Source organism: Salmo trutta, chromosome 13, assembly GCF_901001165.1.
Source record: "Salmo trutta chromosome 13, fSalTru1.1, whole genome shotgun sequence".
Taxonomy (NCBI): domain Eukaryota; kingdom Metazoa; phylum Chordata; class Actinopteri; order Salmoniformes; family Salmonidae; genus Salmo; species Salmo trutta.
In genome coordinates, this window is record NC_042969.1 from 34,911,606 (window position 1) to 34,929,163 (window position 17,558).

The 17,558-nt window shown below is 43.3% G+C and overlaps 1 protein-coding gene across 5 annotated transcripts in view; it reads left to right on the top strand.

Annotated features, from left to right (window-relative positions):
* LOC115205703 (histone-lysine N-methyltransferase, H3 lysine-36 and H4 lysine-20 specific) overlaps positions 1 to 13,004 on the top strand; it is a 43,925-nt gene extending 30,921 nt beyond the window's left edge. For all 5 annotated transcript variants that reach the window (XM_029771962.1, XM_029771960.1, XM_029771963.1 and 2 more), the window contains 7 exons: positions 5,411 to 5,616; positions 5,815 to 5,927; positions 7,175 to 7,444; positions 7,746 to 8,004; positions 8,978 to 9,084; positions 9,856 to 10,066; positions 11,333 to 13,004. In XM_029771962.1, coding sequence (XP_029627822.1) covers positions 5,411 to 5,616; positions 5,815 to 5,927; positions 7,175 to 7,444; positions 7,746 to 8,004; positions 8,978 to 9,084; positions 9,856 to 10,066; positions 11,333 to 12,078 — 1,912 coding nt within the window. In that variant the 3' untranslated portion in view covers positions 12,079 to 13,004. The remainder of the gene's footprint in view (positions 1 to 5,410; positions 5,617 to 5,814; positions 5,928 to 7,174; positions 7,445 to 7,745; positions 8,005 to 8,977; positions 9,085 to 9,855; positions 10,067 to 11,332) is intronic.
* The last annotated feature ends 4,554 nt before the right edge of the window (positions 13,005 to 17,558 follow it).

Consider the following 17,558-nt stretch of genomic DNA (forward strand, 5'->3'; position numbering starts at 1 on the left):
GTGCGTATAGACTACTGCTGTGTGCACATTGCTGCTCTTATAATGTGAGGTAGCCTAATTGTTCATCAACATTGCGTAAAAAAAGTTTTTTTGTTGCTAGTGGTTGTATTAATTTGGGATCTATTGCATCCCACAGCTGTCCCAGACTATTTTTGGAATATGTATTTCTCGCATAGAATAGGTCGACTTTTGTACTATGGAGCATAGTAGATTGACATAGGCTCGTGCTTTTGCTGTTCGTTAGGTCACTCATCTTGTTGGCTGCCGAAAAGTAAATGTGGACAGTTCTTCCAATATCTTCAATATGCACCTCGGAATTGGATAAGGACGCGCGTTGTTGCATCCCCAATGTGTCGGTCTTCACTTGTACCCTGTGAGACCCGATCACCTGATGGAGAGACATGTGAGTGAGAGGTGATTCGGAGCGTGCATCACTCAGGGAGAAGGGAATTATAATTATTATATTCAGCCCAAGGGCTCAACGGCCTCTAGCCGCAAAAGGTATGGATTTTCTTTGTGTGGCCGTAATGCCCCATAAAGGGGATACTGCAGGAAAATTCGAGGCATTATCAAGTGCTTGTCAAATTTGTGAATGAGAGACTGATGAAGTGTGTACAGCCTGCATGCGACTTTTTTCAAATCATCATTAGAGTCGCATCATGCAGCCTTAGACTGTATTAAAAATGAAAACATATAGCCCAACATTTTGTAGAACAAGTTGCATAAATAACTCTAAATTAAGCATATAGGAGGACCTGTTACTTTGTTAACTGCTGAACACAGAATAGCCGCATGTGAGAACTCTCTCAAATCGTTTGGAGAAAATATCCTTTCTATTTTATTATGCTTTTTTCAATACTATAAAATAATGTAACGGAATTCTAAGCAAATATTGTCTGCTAAATCAACAAGTGTAGCCCACAGCCATAAGGCATAGCCAGATCAGGACCTAACATAAGGACAAATCAGAGTATGTTATTCTGTTCTTCTGAAATAGACTACATTTTCTTCATATCATGTTTCTTTAGACCTGTCTAAAATAAATAATGGATTTATTGTGATGGTGTAGGCTATATTACATGGATTAATTCGACTTTTTAAAATGTAGATGTTTCAAAGGTCTCTACCAGTGGCTTGTAGGCTGTGTGTGCAAGCCAGGAGATGCTAAATGTGTCTATGTTAACTAACGGTCAATTACTGTGAGACCGGCAGTTATTTGCTTGACAATCACCGGCTGACTAAATTTTGTGACCGCCACAGCCCTAGTTGCCGCCACACTGGCTATCATGAGTCATGACCGCTGTAAAATTCTACGTGACTATTGATTCACAGTAATCTCCTTTTATGCACTCTAGACATGCGTTGGTAGTACCCAACTTGCTAACGACCATCAGGTCCTATTGACCTGGTACTCAGGGCTCTGTTGTCCCTCCATCAGGTCCTAATGGCCTGGTATTCAGGGCTTTAGTTCCCCTCTAACCACTCTGACATCAATGCAAATGCTTTCAAAAATCACATCAAAACAGTATCTTGCTTTTTAAAACTCACCTCACTGTGATTGATCAATTTGAAGAAAAAAATTCAACAACAGATTGAAACTGAGTGTAAAACATGGTCCTTGTGGATGTTGTTTCAAAGCCTAACACAACGAATTGGACAGTGCTTGCTAAGGTGACGATTAATTCAAAACACTCATGCATATTCGAGTTTATGCATAGGCCTATGAGCCTAAGCCTGAAATACAATACATGGACTTCCACATATTATGCACGGCAGAAAAACATTAAAAAGAACTGATTTTAGTTGATCTAGCCTATATTTCAAAATTAAACAAAATCTAGTAATGGCCTTTGAGTGTGGACTGTATTATTATACATACTGGGTGGACTGGTTACCTTCTGCTACTCTCTAAACGTTCTAGTCTGGGAGAGAAGGTATAGCCCTAGGCCATGCTGCTGGTTCATTGATAGTGTAGGGCTGCTAACCCTGCAGTTGGAGTGAATCTGCAATTCTTGAATAGCCTAGTCATAGGGCATTTTTTTAAATGTTCATAATTCATTGGGTGAAACATGACCTTTCAGAATATCTCTCTCCTTCAACAGTGAAATTAAATGTTTTGTTGTGAATACATGTTACTATCGATGTTCCCGAACAGTTTTCACTAGGTTTCTCAAATTAAGCACTGGGTAGCTGCAGGAACAGGGTTGGAGAGACCATGACATACAGAGTACTGGGTAGCTGCAGGAACAGGGTTGGAGAGACCATGACATACAGAGTACTGGGTAGCTGCAGGAACAGGGTTGGAGAGACCATGACATACAGAGTACTGGGTAGCTGCAGGAACAGGGTTGGAGAGCACATGGCATACAGAGTACTGGGTAGCTGCAGGAACAGGGTTGGAGAGACCATGACATGCAGAGTACTGGGTAGCTGCAGGAACAGGATTGGAGAGCCCATGACATACAGAGTACTGGGTAGCTGCAGGAACAGGGTTGGAGAGACCATGACATACAGAGTACTGGGTAGCTGCAGGAACAGGGTTGGAGAGACCATGACATACAGAGTACTGGGTAGCTGCAGGAACAGGGTTGGAGAGACCATGACATACAGAGTACTGGGTAGCTGCAGGAACAGGGTTGGAGAGACCACGACATACAGAGTACTGGGTAGCTGCAGGAACAGGGTTGGAGAGCCCACGGCATACAGAGTACTGGGTAGCTGCAGGAACAGGGTTGGAGATCCCATGACATACAGAGTACTGGGTAGCTGCAGGAACAGGGTTAGGGAGCCCATGGCATACAGAGTACTGGGTAGCTGCAGGAACAGGGTTGGAGAGACCATGACATACAGAGTACTGGGTAGCTGCAGGAACAGGGTTGGAGAGACCATGACATACAGAGTACTGGGTAGCTGCAGGAACAGGGTTGGAGAGACCATGACATACAGAGTACTGGGTAGCTGCAGGAACAGGGTTGGAGAGACCATGACATACAGAGTACTGGGTAGCTGCAGGAACAGGGTTGGAGAGACCATGACAAACAGAGTACTGGGTAGCTGCAGGAACAGGGTTGGAGAGACCATGACATACAGAGTACTGGGTAGCTGCAGGAACAGGGTTGGAGAGACCATGGCATACAGAGTACTGGGTAGCTGCAGGAACAGGGTTGGAGAGACCATGGCATACAGAGTACTGGGTAGCTGCAGGAACAGGGTTGGAGAGACCATGACATACAGAGTACTGGGTACCTGCAGGAACAGGGTTGGAGAGACCATGACATACAGAGTACTGGGTAGCTGCAGGAACAGGGTTGGAGAGCACAACTCCATATTAATGCCCATGATTTTGGAATGAGATGTTTGACAAGCAGGTGTCCACATCCTTTTGGCATGTAGTGTATGTTTTGATTTCTAAGTCCATGCCCAACATCCACCATCGTGCTCAAATTGATTTTGTCCCCCCACACCAAACGCAATCACGACACGCAGGTTGGAAATATTATAACAAACTCTGAACCAATTATATTATATGTGGTGGCAGGTAGCCTAGTGGTTAGAGTGTTGGGCCAGTAACCAAAAGGTTAAATCAAATCCCCAAGCTGACAAGGTAAAAATCTGTCATTCTGCCCCTGAACAAGGCAGTTAACCCACTGTTCCTAGTCCGTCATTGTAAATAAGAATTTGTTCTTAACTGACTTGCCTAGTTAAATAAAAAATAGATAAAAATAAAATGTTAATTTGGGGACAGGTCAAAAAGCATTAAACATTTATGACAATTGAGCTAGCTAGCTTGCAGTTAGATAATTTGGCCTATTTAGCTAGCTAGCTTGCTGTTGCTAGCTAATTTGTCCTGGGATATAAACTTTGAGTTGTTATTTTACCTGAAATGCACAAGGTTCTCTACTCCGACAATTAATCCACACATAAAACTGTATTTTTCTCATTGTTTCTAGTCATCCGAATCGTTTCTGGTCATCTCTCCTTCTTCCAGGCTTTTTGTTCTTGGCGATTGGCATCTAACTTTCATAATAAGGTGTATTATCACGTCCTAGCGACCGACCTCAGTTCATCTTTCAATCACCCATGTGGGTCTAACCAATGAGGAGATGGCACGTGGCTATATGCTTCTATAAACCAATGAGGAGATTGGGAGAGGCAAGACTTGGACCGCATTCAGCGTCACAAATAGAACTGACCTCTATTTTAGCGCTTGGCAAAGCAGACGCTCGTTGACGAGCACAAGCAGTGTGGGTGCAATGATTGAACATTTATTTTGCAACGATCGCACACGTGACGCGCGCGGTGTGGTCAGCATGTAAGACATTCTAAGGTTTGTATCATGCACAGCTAAAGTTGCCAAATAACTCAAAATCTAGTGTATAGGACTTGTTTCAAATTATCCCTTTTACATAGCTACTTCATACACGCACTCGCTCCGGAATGGAAAAAATATGCTTCTTACTATAAAACCATACAATATAAAATATTGGCACGGGACTTATAAGCATATCTTGTCTGCTAAATTAACTAGCCTACAGCATGACGCATAGCCAAATTACATTCAGTAGGCTAACTCATATTCTGTTGTTCTGAAATAACATTTCTTAATTTCATAACGTTTCTTTAGACCTGCCTAAAATAAATAATGAATGCATTGTGATGGTGTATATTAAATAGATTTATTAGACTTGAAAAAAACAAAAAAACATTATTGAACCTTTTATTTAAATGTAGATGTTCCAAAGGTACACATCAGAGGCTTGTATGCATGGAGGCCTGGAGATGCTAAACGTGTTTGTTAATTGACGGTAAATTACAGTGAGACTTGGTAGTCTTTTGCATGACACTAACCGGCAGACAAAATGTCATTACCGCCACAGCCCTTGTAACACCCCCTTCTTTTGACCTCAGAACAGCCTCAATTCGTCGGGGCATGGACTCTACAAGGAGTTGAAAGTGTTCCACAGGGATGCTGGCCCATGTTGACTCCAATGCTTCCCACAGTTGTCAAGTTGGCTGGATGTCCTTTGGGTGGTGGACCATTCTTGATAAACACGGGAAACTGTTGAGTGTGAAACCCAGCAGCGTTGCAGTTCTTGACACAAACCAGTGTGCCTGGCACCTACTACCATACCCCGTTCAAAGGCACTTAAATCTTTTGTTTTGCCCAGTCACCCTCTGAATTGCAGACATACACAATCCATGTCTCAATTGTCTCAAGGCTTAAAAATCCTTCTTTAACCTGTCTCCTCCCCTTCATCTACACTGATTGAAGTGGATTTAACAGGTGACATCAATAAGAGATCATAGCTTTCACCTTGATTCACCTGGTCAGTCTGTCATGGAAGGATCAGGTGTTCCTAATGTTTTGTAAGCACAATGTATCATGTAAAATCTCCTCTCCTTTGTTCAGGTGGTGGCCTGCGGAGGTGTGTCTTCCTAAGAACGTCCCAGAGAAGATCCTCCGTATGAAACACGAGGTGGGGGAGTTCCCCGTTCAGTTCTTTGGTTCTAAGGACTACGCCTGGACCTATCAGGCCAGAGTCTTCCCTTACATGGAGGGAGATGCCAACAACAAGGACAAGATGGGGAAGGGTTGTGACGCCATCTACAAGAAAGGTCAGAAAGAAACCTCCTTTACCTGGTTATAATGGAATATATAACAAACAATAGACTTCATTTTAGGAAGAAATGCTAAAGAGCCTTTCCTAATTCTTAAACAATAGAGATGTTTCCAGGTACCACATGGCAGGGCTGAAAGCTTACCATTTGAGATATATTAGCTAGCTGATGACGCTAACTTCTGTTTCCTTTCAGCTCTGAATGAAACAGCTGAGCGGTTTATAGCGCTTCAGGCTGAGAAGGAGATGAGACAGCTTCAGGAGGACAGGAGGAATGACAAGAAACCTCCTCCCTACAGACACATCAAGGTACTGCCCCTTTAAACCTTCTCCCTACAGACACATCAAGGTACTGCCCCTTTAAACCTTCTCCCTACAGACACATCAAGGTACCGCCCCTTTAAACCTCCTCCCTACAGACACATCAAGGTACTGTCCCTTTAAACCTTCTCCCTACAGACACATCAAGGTACTGCCCCTTTAAACCTTCTCCCTACAGCCACATCAAGGTACCGCCCCTTTAAACCTTCTCCCTACAGACACATCAAGGTACAGCCCCTTTAAACCTTCTCCCTACAGACACATCAAGGTACCGCCCCTTTAAACCTTCTCCCTACAGACACATCAAGGTACTGCCCCTTTAAACCTTCTCCCTACAGACACATCAAGGTACCGCCCCTTTAAACCTTCTCCCTACAGACACATCAAGGTACTGCCCCTTTAAACCTTCTCCCTACAGACACAGCAAGGTACCGCCCCTTTAAACCTTCTCCCTACAGACACATCAAGGTACTGCCCCTTTAAACCTTCTCCCTACAGACACATCAAGGTACTGCCCCTTTAAACCTTCTCCCTACAGACACATCAAGGTACTGCCCCTTTAAACCTTCTCCCTACAGACACATCAATGTGCTGCCCCTTTAAAACCTCCTTCCTACAGACACATCAAGGTACCGCCCCTTTAAACCTCCTCCCTACAGACACATCAAGGTACCGCCCCTTTAAACCTTCTCCCTACAGACACATCAAGGTACCGCCCCTTTAAACCTTCTCCCTACAGACACATCAAGGTACCGCCCCTTTAAACCTTCTCCCTACAGACACATCAAGGTACCACCCCTTTAAACCTCCTCCCTACAGACACATCAAGGTACCGCCCCTTTAAACCTTCTCCCTACAGACACATCAAGGTAAAGCCCCTTTAAACCTTCTCCCTACTGACACATCAAGGTACCGCCCCTTTAAACCTTCTCCCTACAGACACATCAAGGTACCGCCCCTTTAAATCTTCTCCCTACTGACACATCAAGGTACCGCCCCTTTAAACCTTCTCCCTACAGACACATCAAGGTACCGCCCCTTTAAACCTTCTCCCTACAGACACATCAAGGTACCGCCCCTTTAAACCTTCTCCCTACTGACACATCAAGGTACCGCCCCTTTAAACCTTCTCCCTACAGACACATCAAGGTACCGCCCCTTTAAACCTTCTCCATGCATAATTCACGCAAAAGTTTGAATTGCATCCGCTTACCTCAAGTGCTTATTCTTCCCAGGTGAACCGACCAATTGGCAAGGTCCAGATCATCACGGCGGACCTATCGGAGGTGCCGCGCTGTAACTGCAAGGCGTCTGATGAGAACCCGTGTGGCATGGACTCCGAGTGTATCAACCGCATGTTGATGTATGAGTGCAACCCTCAGGTGTGTCTGGCAGGGGAGAGGTGTCTGAACCAGAGTTACACCAAGAGACAGTACACCCAGGTGGAGATCTTCAGGACCTTGTCACGAGGCTGGGGACTACGGGGTGTCTCCGACATCAAGAAGGTACAGACTAGGGCATCAAACTACAACACAAAACAGCTCCCGTTGTGTTTGTTTTGTTTAGAGAACCTTGTCCCACTACAGTTGTGCACGGCTGCCTACATCATTGCCCCCTTGTGGGATAAATAAAGTATTTTCAATTCAATTCCAAGGCCCTTTTTACCTGATTATCCTTTGTTTGTGTCTGTTTTAAGATGTGGACATAGAGTAGTATATTTAGCCTCCATACCGCTGTGTCTGGTGTAAAAGGGGTTGTGTATCAGCTGGATTATAACCTGAGTCTGTGCTCTCCTCCCTCTCTCAGGGTGCATTTGTGAATGAGTACGTGGGGGAGGTGATAGACGAGGAGGAGTGCAGAGCCAGGATCAAACATGCTCAAGAGAATGACATTTGTAACTTCTACATGCTCACTCTGGACAAGGACCGGATCATAGACGCTGGACCCAAGGGGAACCAGGCGAGGTTCATGAATCACTGCTGCCAGCCCAACTGTGAGACCCAGAAGTGGACAGTAAACGGAGACACCAGGGTGGGGCTCTTTGCCCTGGAGGACATCCCCGAAGGTCAGAAGAAGTACCAACTAACCTACTGGAGCCTAGTCTCATTTCTGTAACTAACTCCTGGAGCCTAGTCTCATTTCTGTAACTAACTCCTGCAGCCTAGTCCCATTTCTGTAACTAACTCCTGGAGCCTAGTCTCATTTCTGTAACTAACTCCTGGAGCCTAGTCTCATTTCTGTAACTAACTCCTGCAGCCTAGTCCCATTTCTGTAACTAACTCCTGGAGCCTAGTCCCATTTCTGTAACTAACTCCTGGAGCCTAGTCCCATTTCTGTAACTAACTCCTGGAGCCTAGTCCCATTTCTGTAACTAACTCCTGGAGCCTGGTACCATTTCTGTAACTAACTCCTGGAGCCTGGTTCCATTTCTGTAACTAACTCCTGGAGCCTAGTCTCATTTCTGTAACTAACTCCTGGAGCCTAGTCCCATTTCTGTAACTAACTCCTGGAGCCTAGTCTCATTTCTGTAACTAACTCCTGGAGCCTAGTCTCATTTCTGTAACTAACTCCTGGAGCCTAGTCCCATTTCTGTAACTAACTCCTGGAGCCTAGTCCCATTTCTGTAACTAACTCCTGGAGCCTGGTTCCATTTCTGTAACTAACTCCTGGAGCCTGGTTCCATTTCTGTAACTAACTCCTGGAGCCTAGTCTCATTTCTGTAACTAACTCCTGGAGCCTGGTCCCATTTCTGTAACTAACTCCTGGAGCCTAGACCCATTTCTGTAACTAACTCCTGGAGCCGAGTCCCATTTCTGTAACTAACTCCTGGAGCCGAGTCCCATTTCTGTAACTAACTCCTGGAGCCGAGTCCCATTTCTGTAACTAACTCCTGGAGCCTAGTCTCATTTCTGTAACTAACTCCTGGAGCCTGGTTCCATTTCCATTCTTCAGGCACAAGGGCTTGTGACCAAAAGTATCTTTGTAATTTGTAAAGCTACCTGTACAGTACCTGGCAGTGTGTTGTTATTTCTGAGCAGGTGTGGAGCTGACCTTCAACTACAACCTGGAGTGTCTTGGTAACGGGAAGACGGTGTGTAAATGTGGAGCGCCCAACTGCTCTGGGTTCCTGGGGGTCCGACCAAAGGTAAGGCTCTGAGACTGACAAATGTCAACATACAAAACATTTGAATTTATCTAAAGGAATCTACAGTAAGTGTTTATAGTTGCTTACTGTGTGATGATGAGTTATACTATAAAAATGACATGTAGACTGGGGAATATAGCAGTCTAAAGGTAAACTGGGGAATATAGCAGTCTAAAGGTAGACTGGGGAATATAGCAGTCTAAAGGTAGACTGGGGAATATAGCAGTCTAAAGGTAGACTGGGGAATATAGCAGTCTAAAGGTAGACTGGGGAATATAGCAGTCTAAAGGTAGACTGGGGAATATAGCAGTCTAAAGGTAGACTGGCGAATATAGCAGTCTAAAGGTAGACTGGCGAATATAGCAGTCTAAAGGTAGACTGGGGAATATAGCAGTCTAAAGGTAGACTGGGGAATATAGCAGTCTAAAGGTAGACTGGGGAATATAGCAGTCTAAAGGTAGACTGGGGAATATAGCAGTCTAAAGGTAGACTGGGGAATATAGCAGTCTAAAGGTAGACTGGGGAATATAGCAGTCTAAAGGTAGACTGGGGAATATAGCAGTCTAAAGGTAGACTGGGGAATATAGCAGTCTAAAGGTAGACTGGCGAATATAGCAGTCTAAAGGTAGACTGGGGAATATAGCAGTCTAAAGGTAGACTGGCGAATATAGCAGTCTAAAGGTAGACTGGCGAATATAGCAGTCTAAAGGTAGACTGGGGAATATAGCAGTCTAAAGTAATGACCTGTGTGTACGTGTGTCTGTCTCCCAGAACCAGCCGTCTAAAGCACGGGAAAGAAGGGAACTAAAGGAAGGCAAGAAGAAGGTTCTGGTGAAGAGGAAGCCTCAGCTGGAGGTGACGAAGGAGAGGGAAGACGGGTGTTTCAGCTGTGGGGACGGAGGACAGATTGTGTCCTGTAAGAAGCCAGGATGTCCCAAGGTCTACCACGCAGACTGTCTCAACCTGGCCAAGAGACCTGCAGGTGAGTGAAGGGGCGAGAAACCACCTCCCCATGGAAGCTCTTTGACACAAAATGGCTGTTATATTGTGTGTGATTTTGTATGGGACTTGCCTAAGAGGTTGTAGTCTGCAGATTTTTGTGTCATTAGAACTCATCAGCAAGGGATTTGGACATGGGGGGTGTGTGTAACTTCCCACTGGGCACTCCACATCATTTCAATGTGGATAATTACGTAATATTTGGTTGAGACGTAGATCAATGAGATTAAAACCTATATTCACCCACTCAAAAATACAGCCAAAATGTAGTTGAATTTCCAATGTGTTCATCACTATGCTTTCAACCATCTCAACACACAAACAGCTTTATATGATTACATAAGAATAAATATGTAGTTACACTATTCTCAAAACATGGCCATAAATGTTTTACTCATTTTAAGGTAGAATTTTTACATTAGTTTGTAAGATAGCCATAAAGATATTCTCTGGTACTTTTGTATACTTTTTAGTCAGTAGTTCTGAAGTGCAGCATGCCATTGTTCTCTCGCTCTACTGTGTGTGCGTCTTGCTAGCTGTCACTCAAATGGTGAGGGGCTGGAGCTAATTGGCTGAAACTGAAATTGCTAGGGTGCTGGTCCACGTGAGGGGAAATGTAGGGGAAATTTCAGAAAACAGTCGCATTCAAACTAGGGATTTCGTGGCTAATTCAATCCAACATATAGTCTGTTAACTTGTTGAGAAGTTAATAGGCTATTTATTGTATTTTAAAAGTGATATTGAAATGTGTTGAGTTGTCAACACAACCAAATATCCAAATTTTGAAGGAGATGTCTCTTCTGCTTGGATAGTTCCATCTGTACCACTGACTTAGTCTGGCCTTTAATTCTTTCAACTTTGATTTTTGGTTGAGATGGAGATGTGAATTTAACATATCAATTGTTAATTTGTAGACAAACAGGAATTAAAGCCAGACTCAGTGACACAGATGGAATTATACAAGCAGAAGATGCATCTCCTTTAAATGTTCATATTTAGTTGCTTTGACAACCAAACACAATTCAATATCATTAAATATGAAATCAACCAGAGCTTGAAACCCTAGACCTATTGTGTTGTCTATTTGTAGTTGATTTAGTACATCGGAGAAGGAAAGAAGTCATATTAGTAGTTTTTGCTTTTTGTTCAATCCTCAAAGCTGGAGTTTCCTGAAGGACTGTAAGGATCTGTGGTACAGGAATGTGTCTGATGATCTCTGTTGTAACACTGATTCTGTGTCTATTCTAAGGCCGTTGGGAGTGCCCCTGGCACCAGTGTGACGTCTGCGGTCATGAGGCGGCCTCCTTCTGTGAGATGTGTCCAAGCTCCTTCTGCACGCAGCACCGTGAGGGCTTGCTCTTCATCTCTAAGGTAGACGGGCGGCTCGCCTGCAACGATCACGACCCCTGTGGCCCCGAGCCCCTGGAACCAGGGGAGATCAGGGAGTATGTACCTCCTGGGGGCATGCCTCTCCCCCACCCCCTGGGTCTGGTCCCACCCAGGCCTGGTTCCACCACTGCTGGTTCTATCCCCTCCACAGTTGCCCCAGACCTGACCCAGGACTCGCTACTGCCCCCTACAGGGAGCTTGTTCCTCAACACCTCCCAGAACTCTAATACCTCCTCATACGGACCCCCTAGCAGTCCCAACATGTCTGATAGTCAAATACTGCATTTCTCCCTTCCTTCTCCCCCCTCCTCCTACAAGGATGTGAAAGAGGAGGAGGAGGATGGAGAGCTGGAAGACGGACAGGTGGGTGGATTAGAAGAGGATGCAGAGGAGGATGAAGAAGAGGAGGAGGAAGGAGAGGACGAGGAGGAAGGAGAGGCGATGGAGGTAGTTGAGGAGGAAGATGAGCAGTATGAGGGCAGACTAGGAGAGGAGGAAGGGGGAGATGTGTATGACACCTGGGGGGACTACATGGAGGAGGAGCCAGACGATGAGGGGGAGGTAGAGGAGGAGGAGTGGGGGAGGGTGGAGGATGAAGAGAAATGAACTCTGTTTACATCCCTCCCCCTTATCTTCCATTCCGTCTTCCATTCCGTCTTCCATCTATCCATCTCTACGAAAATACTTTTTCTCTAGCTCTCATCTCTCTAGTGACATTCTGATGGACTGACAATGAGAAAGAGATTGTCCTGGTGGTGCCAAGCGAAATACGAATCTGCCTTTGTGTTCGCACTGCATTGCCTTCCTATGCCCAGCATAGCATAGCATAGCACAGTGTGGGATATAAACTGGTGCTAAGGGGCTGGGAGGACTGCTCTGGTCAGCCTCTGGTCCATCTGTTGATATGTTATTAGTATCTGCTCTGGTCAGCCTCTGGTCCATCTGTTGATATGTTATTAGTATCTGCTCTGGTCAGCCTCTGGTCCATCTGTTGATATGTTATTAGTATCTGCTCTGGTCAGCCTCTGGTCCATCTGTTGATATGTTATTAGTATCTGCTCTGGTCAGCCTCTGGTCCATCTGTTGATATGTTATTAGTATCTGCTCTGGTCAGCCTCTGGTCCATCTGTTGATATGTTATTAGTATCTGCTCTGGTCAGCCTCTGGTCCATCTGTTGTATGTTATTAGTGACTGGTGCTGTTTTTCTTCTCTCAAAAGTTAACATTTTAGTTTTTTTACAATTGGAAAACAGAAAAGGATGGGCAGCCTCACTCAGCCACACCCTGACTATACTGGACATGTTGCATGTGTGACCATTGCAAAATAAATGTACAAATTCAATAATTTCATCCACACTGCTCGCACGCGCCAACTAACGTCTTCGATGCCATCCGCTGAAATAGAACTTGGTTCTATTTGAGACACGCTGTAAATCTCCCGTCTCCTTATTGGTTTACATGAAGATACAACCCCACATGTTTGCTTGAAAGGAGAAACCTGGAGATATTAATTAAAGATAACTTACTAGGTTTCCCTTTTTATTTGTGGATTATACGCCGGAATGGAGATGCACACAATTGTTGTATGACCTGGGTCAAAGTTCTCCCAAGGACCACCTAAGAATGGGAACACATATACATGAGAAGGTAAAATAACAACCCACTGTTCATCTCCCAGGACAAACTAGCTAACAACAGCTATCCAACTTATTGTCCATGAATGTTTCATGTGTATTTTGACCTGTCCCCAAATGAATATAGTTGGATCACAGTTGGTTTTGTTATTTTAACCTGCATGTCACTCGTCTGGTTCGAGTAGACAAAATCAACACGCCCACGATGGCGCACGCACGTGCGGGGCCGGTGTAGACATGATGTTTGAGTTAGAAGCTCGACCAGTCTGGTGGTTTATTTCTTTACTATCAAATGAGGAGAGACAAACTTATCACACCAGTCAGAGTTATACTTAAACTCCATCTTTAATAATAAGAGCTTTGCAATAGCACTGACTTTCAACGATTCCCTATTTCTAATGAACCGTTGAGAGTGACAGCTCAATGGCTACTGAGATCTTTTATAGCAAAGATCCACCCCTTTCAACCTACATGACGAACAACAGATACAAATCTTAACCTTGTGACCCGTTCTATGTATGAAAGATATCTATAATACATAGCAGACAGCATCTGCTTTGTCAACAGTTTTCATTGTATAGACCAGTGTCTGGTCCTCCTACTCCAAACTGGAATCGTCCCTCCCTGGTACGGTATAGAACAGAAACATTACCTCATGTTCTCTGGAATGCTCTTTACGTTTTATCACCCAAAGACATCGTAAATCTCCTCTGTCAGTGCTATCTCATAGAGGCCCATCCTCAGTAGAACACACACACAATAGTTAACAGAATACTCTATTCTGTCGAATAAAACAACCATTATAATGCAATACAAGCATTATAACATAATCTTGCAATTTCCCTGACACCAGTTATCAAGAATAATGAACGATATGCTCTCAATGATCACTGATTATAAAACGGCATAACCAACTTCTGGTTTGGATATATAACATTGTTACAAATCAACACAATCTTGAAATCTAAAGTGCATCTCTTGTAAACAGTAAAGAAAACACCTTTTGTCTACAGCGAAAGATTATGATGATAAGACTCTCAATCCATACTTAAGATCCCAGATTGTTCATTATGTTAAGATGGTTATGGCTGGACAAACAGAAACATTCCAAGAATTCAGAACATCACTCCTGTTAGTTGTGCGCACATCAATGTTTTGACCTCACTTTATGGCTTACGTTACCGTTCCATCCACAGAATTGGAACAAATTCTAGTTCTATGATTCCATCACCATGCTCCATCATCATAGGTCATTCAATGATCACATCTGGCAGGAAAATGTGTTGTCTGTTTGGGAGATGATGCGAAAGTTTATATTGTGAGTGAACGTGGTGTATGTTTGAGTGCACGCACCTGTCTGCTGTTATAGAATCAAGCGATACTTGTCATGTATTGTCTCATGGCCTAAAGAACAGTGTTTTAGAGTTTTATAAAGTAGAGTTTTTATACCTCTGAATTGACTGTTGTGGTGCTGTAAACATTTTAACACAAACCCCTTAGTATAGACTCTGCATCGTCTCGCTGGAAGGCTGGTTGCTTGCATCACTAAAATACATGGTTTATCATCTCTGTTGGTTAACTGAAGAGCCAAGCAGAATGTCTCATGTTTTCTGTCATAACTTAATGTTGATTCATCGGGCAGCTTTTCCAACAGGATGGTTTATCATCACAATGAAGCTGTGAAGCATTCTGAAACATCTCTACATTCTAGAAAGTTTGTTCCCAGACCTTCAGATAATACATTTTGTGTAATGTTCTGCTGTATATGTTCGGCATTTGAACATGTAGCAGCACACTTCCAACGCACAAAACACACGGGTCCAGTTGGTTTGGTTGCTGGTTATGGTTAAATTCCATGAAATAACAATCCTTCCCATGAGTCTCATCTAATGCTTTTTAAATGAAATTAGAACATTTTCATGAATTTTACAATTGGTTAAATTGATGTTTAGAATTAGAATGTCAACATGTGAATCACTGGACAATTGGCCTTACAATCCTGAATATTCAGCCTTTTAAAACAATCAATTGGGTCCAACACATATCAACTAAATGAGAAAATGATGTACTGAATTCCCAAACAGAAGCACTACCATGTTTAGATGGCATGCCTAATAATGTGTCAACAAATATTTCTGCCTCACTCTTGACTTGACATCCAGGCAGTGAAATATATGTATGTTTTGGTTGGCTAGTTTTGTATGTATCAAACCTATATTATATTTTTCTTATTTTGTTTTTTTCTTTACGTTTTGTGTTTTGTGATGATGATGATTGCCAACAGGTCTACTTCGAAGAGTTCTCTGGCCCCTCCTGTTTTTTTTTTAGAGAGAGAGGGATGAAACAGAAATAGATTATCTGAAGAAACAGGGGATATGTTTATTGCTGCCATGTTGAGAAGACTTATGAACTGAACTGTACTCCCTTGTGTATAATAAATATTATAAGTAAAGTTTCACAATAGAACATTTAGTTTTTGTCATTTTTTTCAATGACTCACTTTTCCTTCCCTTTTGAAAAAAGAAAAGCAGGTAAGCTAAAAATATTTGCTGATTTGCATATTTTAAAATGATTAAATTAATCATTATTAAAAGGACAAATGTGTCATTATAAACTTTCCACTCAGCGGCGAACACTTCATACAACTATCTGGCTCAGCGCAACCGCAACGGTTTGGAGAAGTCATATGCAAATAGTATGGATATACTGACAAGACACATTGTCACGTCCTGACCAGTAAAAGGGGTTGTTTGTTATTGTAGTGTGGTCAGGGCGTGGCAGGGGGTGTTTGTTTAGTGTGTTTCGGGTTTTTGGTTTATGTTCTATGTTCTCTATTTCATGTGGGTTTTCTAGTTTTTCTATATCTATGTTAGTTTTGAGAACGACCTCCAATTAGAGGCAGCTAGTTGTTGTTGCTTCTAATTGGAGGCCATATTTAAGTGGGTTAATTTTCTCTTGTGTTTGTGGGTGGTTGTTTCCGTGTATAGTCTGAGCACCTTATACAGGACTGTTTCGTCGTTTGTTTTGTGTAAGTGTTTTGTTTTGGTTTTTTTCTTCAATAAAAGGAAGATGAGCATTCACATACCCGCTGCGTTTTGGTCTACATACAACGACGTTTGTGACACATGTCTCTCCGCCCTAACAATTGGAGTCGTTGTCCACAAAGCGACACGAAGTGCTGTCTCCTTTTTTTAATGAATATTCGATGAGGGTTGTTGACGTCAACCACCTGTATTCAATGGCGACAGACGCTATCCTACGAGCCTCATGACCTGAATATGCATAGCCATCTAGACAACGCCGATATAAAGTGTTTTTTTCTCAAAGTTGACGGGATGTCACGTGTCCTACTTATATCAATACACTCGTAAGAACTTAAGCGTTACGAAACTTCTATTCGATCAAATAAACCTCACGAAGCAAATAATCCATATTTTTTTGTTGTTGACCAAATTCTACCTCCGTACAAAAAACCCTTGCATGGTGGGCGAAGCAACGAAAAAACGCCACCTGATGGAGGGAGACTTGATTTGGGACTCTCTCTTCCTGTCTTGTTTTGATATGACGTCACTTCCTGGTTTGTGAAATAGGAACGTTCATGTTGGAAACACAAGTCGATAGCCAGGAATCTTATCTATGTCTCTAATTTTGGTGATCCTGTCAAGGTAAGCAAAACATGCATTTTATCTAGAGTGAGTTGTACGGTCTAGTTTTGTTGTCATACCTTCGTCGCCAAAGTTAGCTAACCAGCCAACCTTTGTTTTTGTCAATAACTTCAAGCCAGCTAGCTCCACCATCAACCACATATCCCTACAAGGATATGTAGCACTTTATGAAATCCACGTATTCCTTTAATGGTAGCTAGGTGACTCATCCAGCTATGTGGGTTTAGAGCTTGAGGTAGTCACCTCATACACGTACTTGGGAGTATGGCAAGACGGTGCACTGTCCTTATCTCAGCACATATCAAAGCTGCAGGCTGAAGTTAAATCTAGACTTGGTTTTCTCGATTTCTATTGACTTGGCCAAAGCTTTTGATACGGTAGACCATTCCATTCTTGTGGGCCGGCTAAGGAGTATTGGTGTCTCTGAGGGGTCTTTGGCCTGGTTTGCTAACTACCTCTCCCAAACAGTGCAGTGTATAAAGTCAGAAAATCTGCTGTCTCAGTCACTGCCTGTCACCAAGGGAGTACCCCAAGGCTCAATCCTAGGCCCCACGCTCTTCTCAATTTACATCAACAATATAGCTCAGGCAGTAGGAAGCTCTCTCATCCATTCATATGCAGATGATACAGTCGTATACTCAGCTGGCCCCTCTGCTAATTTTGTGTTAAATGCTCTACAACAAATCTTTCTTAGTGTCCAACAAGCTTTCTCTACCCTTAACCTTGTTCTGTACACCTCCAAAACAAAGGTCATGTGCTTTGGTTAGAAGAATGCCCCTCTCCCCAC